Source organism: Opisthocomus hoazin, chromosome 20 (genome assembly GCF_030867145.1).
Source record: "Opisthocomus hoazin isolate bOpiHoa1 chromosome 20, bOpiHoa1.hap1, whole genome shotgun sequence".
Taxonomy (NCBI): domain Eukaryota; kingdom Metazoa; phylum Chordata; class Aves; order Opisthocomiformes; family Opisthocomidae; genus Opisthocomus; species Opisthocomus hoazin.
Genome location: NC_134433.1, coordinates 15,456,818 through 15,473,944, shown reverse-complemented (window position 1 = coordinate 15,473,944; position 17,127 = coordinate 15,456,818). Strand labels below are relative to the sequence as shown.

Below are 17,127 nucleotides of genomic sequence, written 5' to 3'. Positions count from 1 at the left end.
GTGGGGTTTCCCCTCGCCTGGGTTAGTCTGGGTCAGGCAATTCCGAAAGTAATCAGATACTGTTTAATGCCTGGTTTTGTTTTAATCAAAGTTAATTTTATCTGAGCTGAATGCTTTAAAATAAATTAAAAATTATGAACTCCACGGGACATTATCTTCTTGACACAGTTTTATTCTTGTCCATCGTGGCAGCCCGTGACTGCGCCCAGCGCGTGCCGATGGCTGGTGCACTGCGCGAGGGCGGTTGTGGCGTCTCTAGCCCAGCTTAGGTGTTTTCCTTGACGGGGCAGCGGCTCCAGCAGCCGCTGGCAGGAACCAGCCTGCAGGAAAACTTCAAATTGTGTAGGTGGTTTTACGTTGTCCATGTTTCTTGCTAAATGAACTCCGTGCTGGGACATTATTCTTTTTTAGGAGTAGGCCCAGTAAATGTCACTTAATTGATGGCTGAGCTCGCTGGCATTTAAATGCAATAGCGTTTCCGTGGCGAGAACTCCTTCGAAGCTCTTGCCTGAATATTGGTGGCAGGAAATCTGGGCTGGAACGCTTACATTTGCCTCAAGACTCTGCTCGGCGCTGCTGGGAGCTGACGGCCTGGTGTTTGTCCTGGCCAAACGCGGTCCGGGTTCCGTCTGTACGCAGGAACAGGAGAAAGCTCCGCTCTCCCTCCGGACTGTGCCGAGCCGCTCGCCTTCCCTGGGCGCAGCGGTCCTTGGTGCTCCCCTGCGTGAGGCCTCTGACGCCTGGCTGTGCCCGCTTGCAGGTACCCCCGAGCTGAGCGCTGCTGACCGCAAGGAGCTGGAGACCAAGCTGAAGGAGCGGGAGGAGTTCCTCAGCCCCATCTACCACCAGGTAGCCATGCAGTTCGCTGACCTGCACGACACGCCCGGCCGCATGCAGGAGAAGGGTGCCATAACGGTGAGTGTCGCCTTGGGGACGGCACCGGAGGGTTTGGCACGTGGGAAGTGGCAGCCCCAGAGCACAGGCACATCGTGTTCTCTAGCACCTTTACCTGGTCCGTGTCCATCTGAGAGCCCACATTTTCTGGGCGACACCGGCAGCTCGTCAGCGACCGCATCCAAAACCCCACCGAGCACCTTGCGGTCTGCGCCGGCAGCAGGGGGAGGCAGGGAAGGTGCTGAGCCTGGGCCTCTGGGGACCCTCTGTGAGGGGAGGGCTGCTGTCACCCTGGCTGATCAGGTCCTCCTGGTTCCCTCTCCCGTGGGGTGCGAGGGTCTCGGGCTGTCGCTCACCTGGGGGGCTGCATCTCCTTTTGCAGAGGGGAGCAGAACGCTGGGAGACAGAGGAGCCTGGATGTAGCTTCTGGTGACTGAGTGGTGTGGCAGGGTGGAAGTCATCAGAGCTCAGACGTGGGAGTCTTCGTATTTCTCTTGTGTGAGCAGTATCGAATCACAGAATCATTAAGATTGGAAAAGACCTCTAAGATCATGAAGTCCAACCGTCACCCCATCCCCACCATGCCTGCTAAACCATCACAGAATCACAGAATGGTAGCGGTTGGAAGGGACCTCTGTGGGTCATCTAGTCCAACGAAGCAGGGTCACCTACAGCAGGCAAACCATGTCCCAAAGTGCCGCATCTACACGTGTTTTGAACCCCTCCAGGGACGGGGTCTCCACCACTGCCCTGCGCAGCCTGGTCCAACGCCTGACCGCTCTTCCAGTAAAGACATTTTTCTGCATATCCAATGTAAACGCAACTTGAGGACATGAACTAAGTACCTAATGAGTGCAAGCCTTTTTTTGCCGTTGGGGATAAGGCATATATATTGCTCCACAGAGATGTTGTCCCTCCCTCATTTCTCCTTCTCCACTTATGTCTTGGGCAGGACATTCTAGACTGGAAAACATCCCGTACCTTCTTCTATTGGAGATTAAGACGTCTTCTTCTCGAAGATGTGGTCAAAAAGAAGATCCACGATGCCAATCCTGAGCTGACGGACGGGCAGATCCAGGCGATGCTGAGGCGCTGGTTTGTGGAGGTGGAAGGGACAGTGAAGGTAAATGAAAAGAGCGGTTTCACCAAGGCCATCGGCTTCCCTGGGCTGAAGTTCGTGAAGTTCTCCCAGGGGGAGTCTGACCTCTGTTTTTTAATTGTAACGTCCACGAACGTTTTAGGTGATGAAAGAGAACTTCTGGGCAATGTTCCAGGCCATGAGCTGGTTTATGGGGACACTGCTTACACCAGGCCAGAAAAGCAAAACAGGTTTTGTCCCCAAGCGCGTAGCACCATGGAGAGGAAAACCTGAGCGTCTTCCAAGGGCGACCAGCTCGCGAGGCAGGGCAGCGCGTGGGGAGGTGGCGGGGCAGGGGTGCTGCTGTCTGCCGGGTCCGGCAGCAGGGATCCCCGACTCGCAGCACCCACCCCACGCGCCGGCACCCAACAGCCCCGTCTCCTGGGTTCTGTGCGCAGCCGGCCTCGAGTAGCACGGCCGAGCTGTCCTGGCTGTGCCGACCGGTCCCTGCGTACCCGGGGGGTCCTCTCTGATGGGGAAGCAGGATTTTTATTTTGTTTTTAATTATTCTTTCTCACTGAATTATCTCCTCAGTCCTGCTCTGTGCTGCTGACCCTGAGAAGGGTGCGGAGGTTCGCTGCTTGTATCCAGATGTTCCACAGAATCACAGAGTGGTCGGGGTTGGCAGGACCCTCTGTGGGTCACCCAGCCCAGCCCCCTGCCCAAGCAGGGTCACCCAGAGCAGGCTGCACAGCACCGCGGCCAGACGGGGCTGGAATATCTCCAGAGAAGGAGACTCCACAGCCTCCCTGGGCAGCCTGGGCCAGGGCTCCGTCACCCTCAGAGGGAAGAAGTTCTTCCTCGGGTTCAGCTGGAGCTTCCTCTGCTTCAGTTTGTGCCCGTTGCCCCTTGTTCTGTCGCTGGGCACCACTTGAAAGAGTCTGGCCCCGTCCTCCTGACCCCCACCCTGCAGATATTTAGAGGCATTTCTAAGGTCCCCTCGCAGCCTTCTCTTCTCCAGGCTGAACAAGCCCAGATCCCTCAGCCTCTCCTCATAGGAGAGATGCTCCAGTCCCCTCATCATCCTCGCAGCCCTCCGCTGGACTCTCCCCAGCAGCTCCTCATCTTTCTTGAACTGGGGAGCCCAGCACTGGACACAGCACTGCAGATGGGGCCTCAGCAGGGCAGAGCAGAGGGGGAGGAGAACCTCCCTCGCCCTGCTGCCCACACTCCTCCTACGCACCCCAGGATCCCATTGCCCTTCTTGGCACCCAGGGCACGCTGCTGGCTCAAAATTTCGGGGGGCAGATGTGCAGCCAGCCTACCTTACCCGCCTGCCCCGCCGCTTGCCGAGCAGACCACGGCCCTGCTGTCCCCCCGTGCCCCGGGCTGCCCTCGCCGCCCTGCCCTTTCCCCACTGCACAGGGACTCAAGATGGCGGGCACAGCGCGTGCGCCTGGCAGCCCCTCGCCACCGCCCGCGTCCCCACTGCACGGGGACCAGCAGGGCGTCAAAGGCAGGGACGCGGCGCTGCCCGGGCCCGGGGTGGGCGATCGCCGCGGCACCGTCCGAGCCCTCGTCCGGTGGCTGTGGAGAGGAGCTCTGGTGGTGCGCAGCGCGGAGCCTGGCCGGCTCCGAGGAGCAGTCTGGGGAGCTGCTCGTGGGTTGGGCTTGTCACAGCCCGCCAGTCTCAGGTCTTTATGTGAATTTTATTTTATTTTGTTTTGTTTTGTTTTATTTTACTTTGTTTTGTTTTGTTTTTATTTAATTTTATTTTATGTTAATTTGTTTTTATTTAATTTTATTTATTTTATTTTATGTTATTTTACATTATTTTGTGGTTTTTTATTTTATTTTGTTATGTTATTTTACGTTATTTTGTGGTTTTTTATTTTATTTTAGTTTAGTTTGTTATTTTATTTCATTTCATTTTTTAAATTTTATTTTGTTTTATTTTGTTTTATGTTATTTTATGTTATTTTTGTTTTATTTTGTTTTATTTTGTTTTGTTTTATTTTATTTTTGTTTTATTTTATTTTATGTTATTTGATTTTTGTTTTATTTTGTTTTATTTTATTTTGTTTTGTTTTATTTTATTTTATGTTATTTTATTTTATGTTATTTTTGTTTTATTTTGTTTTATTTTGTTTTATGTTATTTTATTCCATTCTATTTTTAAAGTCGCAAACACTCGGGGGTTCCAGAAAAGGGGGAGGAAGCGTTCTCTGGTGGGCAGCCGGCTTTCCAAGGTGGTGTCTGAGCGTCTTTAAAAGCGGGCATCTCGTTAGCTAATACATTACACCAATCAAGGAGAGTTATCTTAAGCCACAATTAATCTGCTCCCTGGCATATGTTGATAGGAAAGCATCATGCTGTTTCTTAATTAAAAGCAAACGGATTAAAAATGATTAATAAGAGTATTAAATATTCTCCTAAACGAAAAGCTTTGGGATTCTTGGGTAAATCGAGCTCTACGCGGGTCCGCAGCCGCGAGGCAGCTGCTTGGGGGTTTTTTCCCTTCCCTGAAATCTTCCCGAGCGCCCTCCTGCACGCGGGCAGCGTTCCTCCAGGGCTGGGGGCAGCAGCAAGGAGCCAAACCTGGCGGGTTTAAAAGGAGAAAAAACAACGAAATAAGCAAAATCTTGAGGCTGAGGTGACGTCACTGATTTAAGACAATCGTGCATAATGTTAAAGAAAAAACCTGGTTTCGTGTTCAGGTGTGCCAGGCAGGACCGCCGCTCCGGGGTGTGGGCATCGCTCCAGGGCGTGGGCATCGCTCCGGGGTGTGAGCATCGCTCCGGGGCGTGGGCATCGCTCCGGGGTGTGAGCATCGCTCTGGGGTGCAGGCATCGCTCTGAGGTGTGGGCATCGCTCCGGGGTGTGGGCATCGCTCCGGGGCGTGGGCATCGCTCCGGGGCGTGGGCATCGCTCCGGGGCGTGGGCATTGCTCCACTGGGAGAGCCCGAGGGGCAGATGTGGCCGGTGATGGCGAAGCGGGGTCCCGGCCGGGGAGGGGTTCTGCTGGCATCACTGCCGCTGCGCAGGGGCTGCCAGGGGCTTTGCGAACCCACAAGGGTGCCCCTGCCGGGGTCTGCGCCCACGCCGGGAGGGCAGCCCGGCCCCACGGCCGCCCACTGCATCGCTGCACCCAGCTCATTGTCATTCCGACTTCCACTTCGTTAGTGATAACAGAGAAGGATAGTGCACCTTTAAATGACGAGCTTTGTGTTTAATTACCCAAATAAAATGACATAAATATGAATGAGTGCTAATGGCACTACTTGCTTTTCCGGAAACCATTAACGAAACGATTCTTAAATGATTTGTAAAGAAAATGAGAGGAGAAGAGAGGAGCGAGGAGGCTATCAGGCGTCTAACCCACTCCTCAGTTATTACGTAGCCAAGTGCCCAGCAAAGAGCAGGTGAAATGATCTCCAGAAGGAAAAGAGGGGTTTGCTGCCGAGGCTGCTCGGGGACGTGGGCGCCCCGACCTCCTGCTGCAGGGACTGCGTGGGGCCGGGGGTCCCGTGGTTGCTGGGGACACCGACACCGGGTCAGCCGGTGGGCGACAGGGACTCGGGGGGGGCCCGTGGCAGCTGAGCACTCGCCTCAGGGTCGGTCGCGTTTCACCAGCATTTGGGTGTCTGATCGCAGAAGGAAACGGGGATTTTGGGCTGGGAGAGCTGCCGGGTCTGCTGGGGCTGGTTCTGCGCAGCCACCGGCGCTGCTGCCTCCCCGGCTCCCCTTTGGTCACGGCTGTGGAAGGAGGTGCACAAGCTGGGCAGAGAGGAACCTGATGAGGTTCAACAAGGGCAAGGGCAGGGTCCTGCACCTGGGGAGGAACAACCCCAGGCACCAGTACAGGCTGGGGCGGACCTGCTGGAGAGCAGCTCTGCGGAGAGGGACTGGGAGTGCTGGGAGACAACAGGGTGACCATGAGCCAGCAGCGTGCCCTGGGTGCCAAGAAGGCCGATGGGATCCTGGGGTGCATTAGGAGGAGTGTGGGCAGCAGGACGAGGGAGGTTCTCCTCCCCCTCTGCTCTGCCCTGCTGAGGCCCCATCTGCAGTGCTGGGTCCAGTGCTGGGCTCCCCAGTTCCAGAAAGATGAGGAGCTGCTGGAGAGAGTCCAGTGGAGGGCTACGAGGATGAGGAGGGGACTGGAGCATCTCTGCTACGAGGAGGGGCTGAGGGAGCTGGGCTTGTTCAGCCTGGAGAAGAGAAGGCTGCGAGGGGACCTTAGAAATGCCTCTAAATATCTGCAGGGTGGGGGTCAGGAGGACGGGGCCAGACTCTTTCCAGTGGTGCCCAGTGACAGGACAAGGGGCAACGGGCACAAACTGAAGCAGAGGAAGCTCCGTCTGAACATGAGGAAGAACTTCTTCTCTCTGAGGGTGACGGAGCCCTGGCCCAGGCTGCCCAGGGAGGCTGTGGAGTCTCCTTCTCTGGAGATATTCCAGCCCCGCCTGGCCGTGGTGCTGTGCCCCCTGCTCTGGGTGACCCTGCTTGGGCAGGGGGCTGGGCTGGGTGACCCACAGAGGTCCCTTCCAACCCCTGCCATGCTGGGATTCTGTGAATCTGCCATCTTTTGACTTTTTGGCACGGTGTTGGTTGTGTCGCTGGTGGCCGCGCGCTGGCACAGCCGCAGAGAGCCGCCAGCCCAGCGCTTGGCTCCCGGCTGCCCGCAGGCGCGAGTTCAGTTCGGGGAGCGGTGCGTGGGGAGCGGTGCGTGCGCAGCCCGGGGACCCGCGGGTGACGCTTGCGGTTTGTTGGCAGGCGTACCTGTGGGACAGCAACAAGGACCTGGTGGAGTGGCTGGAAAAGCAGCTGGCGGAGGAGGAAGGCGTCCGCTCGGTCGTGGATGAAAACATCAAATACATCTCGAGGGACTACATCCTCAAGCAGATCCGGAGGTAAGGCGGCCGCGCGCGCTCCGCCCCGGCAGAGCGGGGGTTGTGGAAAGTTCAGGCTCTGCTCCCAGCCGAGGAAAGTGGATCCATCGGTTCCACGTTTCACATTCCTTGGCCTTTTTGTGCGGCCAACGCGCGAGGAGTTCGTGGAGACGCCGTTTCCTTTGGAAACGCGAAGACAAGGGCAAATGTGGAGCTCCTGGAAGCAGAGGGGTTTGTACCAAGCCTGCATCTCCTGGCGCTGCCGCGGGTGCCGGGAGCAGAGCGCAGGGCTCGTCCCACGGTGTCCAAACCCCCCCGGAGCCGCGCAGAGCCAGGGCACAGGACTGTCGCTGCGAGTGTCTCTGCTCGCCGCCCGAGACAGACCCGGGGACGGGGTTTGGGAGGGCGGCGTGAGGCGGGGGGGACGCAGAGCTCGGGGCTGTGTCGCCGCTGGCAGAGCGGTGTGGTGAGCGCCGGAAGCTCCGTACGGCTTCCTTCCCTGGGCGCTTTCTGTCTCCAGACTTCCCAGGGAAGCTGCCTGGTTTCTTGGGTGCTGGGGGTCATAAAACACCCAGTTCCCTGCGATTGCTCGTTAGAACCACACCAAATAAACCCCCGAAATACGAGAGCATCGGTGGAGCAGCTGTTCCTCCTGCTTGTAAGAGTTACTCTGCGCATGTGCATGGATGCTCCTCCAGTTAAGCTTCGAGAGCCAAACGCTTCGCTAGACTTGAACAGATCTAATTTTGATAATTTCTATGTCTTAAACTGGAGGTCTCTTCAAGCAGCTTGGCCTCCGAGAGCGCTGCGGCGTGAAGCTCCTGCGGTTTGCGTGTCTCCTCCCGCCACTCCCACCAGTTCCTCCAGCCGCACTGTGGCGGACGGGCTCTGCGTTGGGGAGGGGGAGACGCGGGGGCTCTCGGCACCCTCTGAAGGGGCTGCTGGTGGGATCGGGGTGCGCTCTGGGGCTCCCCGTGCCTGCCCCAGCTCCGCGTGGTGCGGGCTCTCGGGGAGTCCGAGCAGGGCTGGCAGGAGGCACGAGGGCCCACGAGCGAGCCCGGCTCATGCGCTGCTCGTGGTCAGCTCACGTGGGTGCCCACTGCCGCGCCCCTCGCTCTCACAGCCCCGTGTTCCCGTCCCCGGGCCCGGCCGGGAGCTGTCGGACGCGCTGGGCTGCGAGTGCCGGGGCGGCCGTCGCTTAACTCTCGCCTCTTCCCAGCCTGGTCCAGGCCAATCCGGAGGTTGCCATGGATTCGATAGTGCACATGACCCAGCATATATCACCCACCCAGCGCGCCGAGGTCGTGCGGATCCTCTCCACAATGGACTCGCCTTCTTCAACGTAAGAGCATCGATTTCCCGCGCTCCCCCCTGCCCGGTACGGTGGAGGAAAGAAAAAAAAAAGCAGCTCAGAATTGCCCTTTGTCTGCTCGACTGCGACCGCTGTAGTGAGACGGGGAGGCTCGGGGAAACGCTGCAAGAGTGACATTTTTATTTTTTCAAATCAGACTGACCAGAGGAAGTGTGTTCTTTGGCCAGAGACACGAGGAAAAGGTATAAACCCAAGCGCCTGCGGAACTGAGTTACGGCTGTCTAACTGTACCTTATTTATTTAACAAAGCGTGACTGGACCAACGCGTCGCTTCGCTGCTCGGCCGCCACCCCGACGCGCCGCGGCCCGGCAATGAAGGGTGCTCCGGTACCGTGAGCTCTGGGCAGCAGCAAACCAGGGGCTCCTTTCAATCTCGCCCCTGCTCGCGTCTCTTTTCCCGCGCCGCCGGGCAGCCTGCCGGGACGGGCCCTGCCCGCCGGGAGCCCCGGAGCCTCCCGTGGGTGAGCGGAGCCCCCCGCGCCTCAGCCCCCTTCTCCCTGCCAGCCAGCGCGGGCCGTAGTCCAGTGTCTGTCTGGTTATCTGCTCGTGGAGGAAAAACAGCGTTGAAGCCGGCGCGGCCATCGCTGTCCCCAGGCTGCAGGAAGGCTCCTGGGCGTCCCGGGCCCGGGATGGCGGCGGGGACAGGATTTTGGAGGGTAAATCCCCGCTCGCGTTGCCTTTGTGCCCGGTTCCTGTAGATCAGGTCAGTAAACTCAGTGAAAGGGTCATTGAGGAGGTAAAGGAGGAGACCGAAGCGCAGCTGCTCAGCCGTTTCTGCTCTGCTGTCCCTGCTTATTTCGAGGGGTAACGGGCACGGCAGCCCCGCTGCTGTGTAAACCTGGAGTAAGTGCTAACCCCTGTTGTGTGAGCAGGCGGCTGGAGCGGGCTGAGGGAGGAGGAAGGGCAGAGCCCGGCACAGCGGTGGGGTCAGAACTGCGGGGGGAAATCTCGGTCCGATGCACTCGAGCAAAGCTTTTCTCCATCCCCCGCCTCTGCTCCGGCGCTGGCTCGAGCAGAGCTGCCTGCGCCTGCAGCAGAGCCGGCCGTTACTCGCGGGGGAAGACGGAGGTAGGAGGCAAGTTGTGTGCGACCGGTCAGGAATCGTTGTCCCCAGCGCCGAGCCTGGCCCCTGGCCTGCTGCCGCCCTGTGTATGTTCATGGGCCTCCTGGCCGCGATGCGAGAGCGAGGAGCTGGAGCTCTGCAGGGCAGCGCGGCCAACCCCGAGCAGGCAGACACGGGGACCTGCTGCGAGGAGCGCCGGAGGCCGACACCAGTGATTGTCCTACCAGGATCTCGGATTTTAGAGTTCCTCTTGTAGGACAGCCTGAAGCAGAAGGGGTGCTTTCACGAGAGAATTAATTAATGACGATGCCAGTGCCTCACGCCCATTGCGCTTCCTTCCGAAGCGCAGTGCAGCCCTTCTGTGCGCGGTGCCGGAGCTCCTTGCCCGGGTCCCTGCCCTCCTCCCCGGGGCCCTGCCCCTGGCCAGCAGAGCCGTGTCTCCTCGCTTCTTCTGAATAGCCAAGAACCCTCCTTTGATTTCAAAGATGGTTTTTCCCCCCCTAGAGCCCCCCGAACAACCCCCAGAGCTGCTTTTACTCCCGCCTGCGGGGGCTGCAGCAGGACACGCGGGGCAGACACAGAATGTCTCGGCTCGGGCCATCGCCGGGGTCCCCCTCTGCTGTCACCAGGGTCTCCGGCGTGGTGGCCTCAAGAGTCAGTCCCTCACCCAGGACATCTGCCGGCGCTGGGGGAGATGTCCCGGTGCCCCGTTCCTTCCACCCGGGGTGGGAGCTGCCGTTGCCAAAGCCTCTGGCCTGCTCCCCTCGCCCCGTGCTGCGGGCGCCGGGTCCGGCTCCACTGGAGTTGGGGGTGAAGCAGCCGTGAGGTGACCGCGGAGCTGGTCTGAAGTCGCAGCCCGGCTGTGGCCGCCGTGCCGGTGCTGCGGGCGTGCGGGTCGGCTGCCCAGCGGGGCGGGCACTGCGGGGAAACCGCCCTCGGCACAGACGCTTCTCGCCGGTGCTGACGTATTTCACTTACCTCAATTTGTTTTAATAAAAAGAACGAATGACATCTCTGCTGCTGGGAGTGGAAATCTGTCGCCCCTTGTCCCGAGCACCCCTCGGGGAGCTCCGCTTCTCCCTACGGACGGCACCTGGAGTTCTGTGGGGCACCTCTCGGCTGAGGGTGGTGGCTGCGATGCCGGGAGGATGGAGCCGAAGGGCCTCGTGCCCCTCGCCGGAGCTGCTCGGGTCGGCACAGAACGTGGCCTCTCGCCAGGCCCCCGTTGCCGCTCCTGCTCCAACCCATGATCGGACTCCGCAGCTGGTGGGAACGAACCTGCGAGCCGTGACCCCGCGGGCAGAGCCCGTCGGCCAGCGCAGCCGCAGGGAAGCCGTCCTGCTCCACGTGGGCCCAGGGTTTGCCACCCCCAGAGCTTCATCGGCTGGCGCTGGAGCTGTGGGCGCTGGGGCAGGAGGACCAGCTCCTCATCCAACCGCGGCACCAGGTGCAGGGCCCAGCCCACAGCGAGCCACCAGCTCCGCCATGGATTTATTTCCTTACTGTGGCAGTGTCCACATCAGGGACAAACCCAGCGGCCGGGGTTTGCCTCCGAGGGGGTGGGAGGACGTTGCGCACCCCCACGCCGCTGCGTCGGCCGGGCGCGTCGGGTGAGGGGGTCCCTGCTGCCCCGGGGCTGCAGCCGTGGGCACCAGTGGGACGTGTCCCACCGGCCCCTGTTAGAGAGCGTGATGCCAGCAGTCATTCCTCGGGCATTTCTCAAACCAGAATCCCCGATGGTTAAAACATGAATCGATGAATTGCCTTAACGAACGTAATGTAACTGGGGGGGGGGGGGGGGGGGGGGTGAGGGGACAGACCCTGCTGAACTCCAGAAACGCATTTAAACCTCTTTAGCCTAAAATATCTACACATTAAAATGCCACGAAAAGAAGTACCAGAGCTGTAAGCTCTCAAAAGCCCGAGATCAAAGTGCCATCATCTTTTAATGTAAACCTTTTGTTGCATCAACAGTCTTGAGAGGGATGAGAGACATCAAAATAAAAACTGAGACAAACTGTGGCTTTGTAGCTGGTTTTTTGTTTCAGTCTCTTCTCTCAATTTGGGCCACGAAATAGGTCAGCTCCATTACTGATCGGCCTGCCCACAAATATTTAAAACAAATTGAATTGCACACCCAATACCCATCACAATTACGCCAGGCACAATAACTAAATTAGCAATTCAACAAAATAATTGGAAATGCGATTCTCTCTATTCCACAGCCTCCCTCAGGGGTTTGGCCGATCTGTGGGGGGAAAACTCTGCTTTACTAATTCTGCAGCTAATTAGAGACACACTTGTAAATGAAGTTGTTTGTCTGAAAGTTGAAATTCTTCGCTGTTTAGGGGTGGGGGGGGGAGGATGAACACAGCCCCTCTGTCCCCCACATAATTCCCCAACACACCTGCAATGCTTTGCAAAGGTGTGATGCCCATTTGTGTAGGTACTAATTAGCAGCTGTATCATGAATTAATGAAGAATTAATATTCTGTTGGGAGGGAAAAAATATCTCACTTGCTGTTAATTGGCAACATTAGGAAAACTTGGTGGCCATCATCCTGGTTATCTGTGCCCTTACCGAGGGGCGCACAGAGCTGCCGGCTCCGAGGGGCTGCGGGGCTGCTGGCTGCCCTGCTGCCGGACACGGGCACGGCCCTGCTGCTGGGCACGGGCTTGGCACTGCCACCGGACATGGGCAGGGTACCACCAGAGCCATGGCTCTGATGCACTCGCTCGGGGATGGCCCAGGCCCCGCCGTCTCCTGCAGCACACACATCCCGGCGCGGGCCGGTTTTCCTGCCAGGAACGCCGCGCTGCCCTTAGCAGCAAGGCCAGCAGCTGGACTGGGGGCTCGCCGCGTGTCACTGCCCAGGTGCGGGGCAGCGGGGCGAAAAGGCTGCTTAGACACTGATAAGTAAAGTCAAAAGCGTGCTCAGCAGGGCTTTGACTCTCATCTCTTCAAACAATATGAACGAGAAGCTACTACATTTAAAGTGTTTCAGATTACCCTTTTAGCATCACATCAGGAGGACGGGGCCAGACTCTTTCCAGTGGTGCCCAGCGAGAGGACAAGGGGCAGTGGGCACAAACTGAAGCAGAGGAAGCTCCAGCTGAACCCGAGGAAGAACTTCTTCCCTCTGAGGGTGACGGAGCCCTGGCCCAGGCTGCCCAGGGAGGCTGTGGAGTCTCCTTCTCTGGAGATATTCCAGCCCCGCCTGGCCGCGGTGCTGTGCAGCCTGCTCTGGGTGACCCTGCTTGGGCAGGGGATTGGGCTGGGTGACCCTCAGAGGGCCCTTCAAACCCCGACCATGCTGGGATTCTGTGATCCCACTTGCTCTCAAAATAAGAAAAAAATGCAGAGCCCGGGTGCCGCAGCGTTAAAGGACACCGAAGTCCAACTGGACCGGGGTGGCAGAGCCGCAGCGAGCACCGGCAGCGCCCGCAGAGGGGCCCGGCTGCTCGCCAGCCCCACAAACCCCGCCGCAGGGCAGGGACACGGCGCTATCTGTGACCCGTCCTTACCACTCGCTCTGACAGCGCACGCAGCATGAAACCATTCCACTGCCACAAACTTTGGAAGCAGCTGATTTACTCCCCTTGATGCCTTTCAGAATTGTGGTTATTAAGTCATGAGATTTTAATGATGTTCGAGGCCCACACCGCTCTGCTGCTGCTGCTGCTCCGAAAAGCAGCGCCGGGAGCGTTGGACGGGTGGAGGACGCGCGCCTTGGCGCTGGGTTTCTGCTCTTTGCTTGGGTGCTGGGATGGGTGAGTGGGGGTCAGAGGGGGCAGGACAGGATTTGCCATGGAAAATGGTCAAACTTGGGGGGCCGCAGCAGCTGGGGAGGACGTGGGGGAAGCCCTCTGCACTGGGGCAGCCCACTGACAGGCATCACACTGAACTAAACGAACCGGCTCGCTAACGAACGCAGGATTGCTCCCCACACCCTGGTACGGGGCGGGGGTCTCAAAAATCAGCCCTCCCCTGCAGCCAGGGAGTCTTCGGGCCCTTCTCCCCAGGGCTCCGGCTCTGGCAGCTCGTGGGAGCTCTGCGCAGGGGCGAGCGTCGCTGCTGGGCCCTTTGCAGCGCACGGGGTGGGATCCCGAAACGGAAAGGGCAGAGAGGGGCCAACGGCGACATTTTGTGCATTTCTGCCTGGCAAATTTTGACCAGAGAGCTGCGAGCGGGAGGAGGACGGGAGGAATCAATGCCAATCCCTGGGACCTGCAGCTCCTGCTTCGCTGCCAGCGAGCGTAAGGATTTATTCATCCGTGATGCGTATGTTTTCCACACAAAGTCAATACTCACCATGGCCCTTATTTTCCGAAGCCGAGAAAACAGCTACGTTCCTCCGCAGGGCAGGGAGCCCGCCCTCCGCTGCCGCCTCTCCCCGCCGTGATCGAGGGGGCCGAGGGCCGGCACCGCTGCAGAACGGGGGAAGGAAAAAGAAAAGCCCCAGCGGCTTCGTGGGGCCGGCAGCTCCTCTGGGCACAGCCGTCTGCCGAAGAGGCAAAAATCCAGACACTACTCTTGGCCGGAGGAGCTGGGTTTAATGGCATCATCGCACTTTTTCTTCCCTGCTTAAAAAAAATGTCACAAAAGCAACCTGGGGTCGCATGCTGCCTCCACGCCCAAGGGAAACAGTTCTGTGACGCGTCCCCGGCCCCTGGCCACGCGCTGCTTGGGGCCGTCCCCGGGCTCCTGCGTGTCGGGCTGACAGAGCTCAGCCAGAGCTGCCGCCACGCTTTTATCCCTGCTTTTAAACCCGGGATTTCACCCCCTAGCCCCTGCTCACGCCAGGTCTCTGCGGCTGAGCTGGCTCTCCCACGCTGCCCTGGCCCCTTCGCCTCGCACCACAGCAATTTACTGGAAGCAGGTGACCAGAATAAAGACTTAAATCCATAATGATGAGGTGCAAAGATGATTCATTAATATCAGCTCTGCTAACAGCCCCAGGGACAAGGCGAAGCGCAACAATGCAGCTGCAGGGCAAGTCTGGGGAAGGAACAAGCCGCGCTGCAACACCCCCCGTCCGGAGCAGAGGCCGGGCTGGGGAGCAGCACGGCTGGAGCAGAGGGAAAGGGGTGATCCCTGCGGGGAGGCACGAGGTGGGCTCATCGGCTCCTGCCCACTGGGCCTCGTCTGCCGGGAAGCACCGGTCGTGGAGTGGGCTTTGCCCCCCGTGATCTAACCTGTCACATATGCACAAATGGAATATATTTTTATTTAAGCTTACTAAGAAAAGGTAATTAAAGTCAAATTTAGTTGCCCACTGAAAAGCTGGTAAGCTGTAACTTATGCAGAGAGAGGAGGGAAAAAAAAAAAAACAAACCCCCCCTGCCTTACTACGAGCTCAGAAATGTGGCTTTTCAGCCGGCGCAGCGCTGGCTCTGTGCAAAGCGACGCCGGGGACGCCAGGTAAGCAACACCGTGCTGGCGGGGCTACGCGAGGCGGTGGCTGCCGGCACCTCTTCCACGCTGATCACACCTGGATAATCAGTGTACAAAGCGTTTTAATTAGACTGCGCAATACACAGAAGACAGACAGTGCCGCCGACGTGGTGACGAGCAGCGGCCACCTCACACCCACATCCACACGCACGTATTCTTTATGCAAGATCATAGTGGGCTAACGAACTCCCCTTCTGGGGGTTTAATTTCCAGCTTCTGACCTTTGGACACAAAAACCCCACGAAACCCCTCTCCAGTGAGTCATCTGCTCCGGCCAGGTTGACGTGCGCGCTGGCATCCTTCAACAGCGTGCCACGGCGACGGTGCAGACGGGACGGCGCAGCATCACGATCAGCAGAAATAATGAGGTGTACAGGATCAATGCTGGGCTGAAAAATTCACCAATATGCTCTAATTGCAGAACTGCCCCCAGACGTGGCCCCGCGTTGTGCTCGTCGCCGGTCAGCAAACGTCCCCGCGTGCAGTCAGCGCTCCTTCAGCAACGGGAGCGTGAGCTGGGAGCGCTGGCTGGCTGCACAGGAGAGCACCTTTTCTCTGTTTTAAGGCCATGTTAATTATGTAAATGACATTTAAATCCTCTTGACTCCGTGAAAAATAAAGTCACACATTCCAGATCTGCAGCCAACGACCAGAACAGCACGCTTCACCACCAACCCCTCCCAATCCCCCAAATCACACTCTCCAAGGATTTAATCCAAACGTGGGTGACCTGATTGCAGGGGGGGGCTGGGGGTCCCTGCTGCTCTGAATCGCGTGTCCTCCCCCCCGGCAGAACGCTGAGCCAGCTGCAAAATCAAGGTCAGGAATTTAAAGAGAAGAGTTAGCACTGGATTGTCTTTGGGAGGAAGCAGTTCATTTTTAAGCTACAGGAGGGCGTTTAGCCAAGCTGAATGTCTGCCCCCCCCCTTCCTCCTGCGCCGGTGGGATTCAGCAGTGACTGTGTCTGACGCTCCCTCAGCGAGGTTTTAGGCCCAAACCAGAGCCGCAGAGCCCTCGCTCGGGTGCTCCCGCGTGGCTCCGGGCAGAGGGCAGGAGCCGCGGTGACGGGGCAGCGGCCGGGCGGGGGGAGCCAGCCCGGCTGCCGGCACGGTCAGTCCCGGCGCCACGGCCCGATGCTAATTCTGCTCCGGTTCTTCGGGACTCGTGATTTTTCCAAACAGCGAACGATAAAGCTCCGTCCTGGAGAAAAGAGGAAGGAGGAGGGGGAAAAGTTACTTTTCAAGGTCAAGATGGAAGCAAGAGGCTGCCAGCAAATCCATCCATGCCTTCAAATGAATAGGCCTTGTATAATTAAAAATGCATTCAACAATCTTTATTAATAAATACAGGCAAAGGGGAGAACTTGCATAAGACCAATCACAAGCAGTGCAGAAATATGTAAATATTTCTGTGCGGCTGGATACCGTATCTCTAGAGAATGAGGTTTTCTAGAAGTTCGCCCTTTACAGACAGGCTCTTCAAGTAAAGAAACAAGATTGAATATTTTAATAGGATGTATGAGATCGCAGAGCCAGAAGGAGGGTTCAATCAGACAGTCTACGTGGGACTATAATTTAGTTTTCATACATTTGCTTGGACTTGACGATACTTGAAAACCAATGAAAATGACCCAGAAACAAGATTCCAATTAAGAGCATATATGCAGCAATTCTGATAACAGGAGCAAGTTTCTCTTTAAAAAAAAAACAACTAAGTGGGCTGGCGTTATTTATCTTCAATTTTAAAACCAAAGAAACCTGAGAAGAGAGATGGGGGAAAGGAGAGAGCGTTTTTATAAATCACGCGTTTCTGGAGATGAAGGGCAAAGCACCGGGAGAGCCTTCTTTTCTGCTTTCTAAGGCACAGCCTGTTGTGAGCAGACGGCAGGTGCGGAGCGCAGCGCTGGTTCCATGGAGGACGGGCTCTTCCCGTCGGTGCAGGTGAACGGCCACCCGGGCCACCCGGGCCATCACCAAGCGACGCCATCGCCGGGGGCCGGCAGCCCGATGCTCCGTCGGGGCCAGCGCCAGGGAACGCAGCTGCTGCGGAAGCCGGGCCAGGAAAACTGCCAGGGCAGGCAGAGAAAAGCGACTTCTCCACCGCTCAAGAATGCGTAAAACATGGCTTCCAAGGGTGAAATGCCGACCCGACAGCGATCCGGTGATTTTGGCTGCCTCCTCAATGAAGACCACAACAGGGACCACTCTCGCCTGGGGCTGCTGTGATGCCTTGCTCCTTCGCAGATCAATAAAAGATGGCAACTGGTTTGAAAACTGTCTGCTTCTTGCAGACACTTCCACTGGAGCAAGCTACCTCTCAGCCTCGTGAAAGAAGGAAATTCGGAGTTTTGAAGAGTGACGGCAGGAAAACGCCAGC

At 57.8% G+C, this 17,127-nt stretch overlaps 2 protein-coding genes across 6 annotated transcripts in view; one reads left to right on the top strand and one right to left on the bottom strand.

Annotated features, from left to right (window-relative positions):
- ACACA (acetyl-CoA carboxylase alpha) overlaps positions 1-10,307 on the top strand; it is a 144,227-nt gene extending 133,920 nt beyond the window's left edge. For all 5 annotated transcript variants that reach the window (XM_075439874.1, XM_075439873.1, XM_075439870.1 and 2 more), the window contains 4 exons: positions 761-915; positions 1,847-2,017; positions 6,746-6,882; positions 8,081-10,307. In XM_075439874.1, the coding sequence (XP_075295989.1) occupies positions 761-915; positions 1,847-2,017; positions 6,746-6,882; positions 8,081-8,207 (590 nt within the window). In that variant the 3' untranslated portion in view covers positions 8,208-10,307. The remainder of the gene's footprint in view (positions 1-760; positions 916-1,846; positions 2,018-6,745; positions 6,883-8,080) is intronic.
- A 4,486-nt stretch (positions 10,308-14,793) lies between these two features.
- The window catches only part of AATF (apoptosis antagonizing transcription factor), a 56,265-nt gene continuing 53,931 nt past the window's right edge, over positions 14,794-17,127 (bottom strand). The window contains exon 12 of the mRNA XM_075439954.1: positions 14,794-15,951. Coding sequence (XP_075296069.1) covers positions 15,888-15,951 — 64 coding nt within the window. The 3' untranslated portion in view covers positions 14,794-15,887. The remainder of the gene's footprint in view (positions 15,952-17,127) is intronic.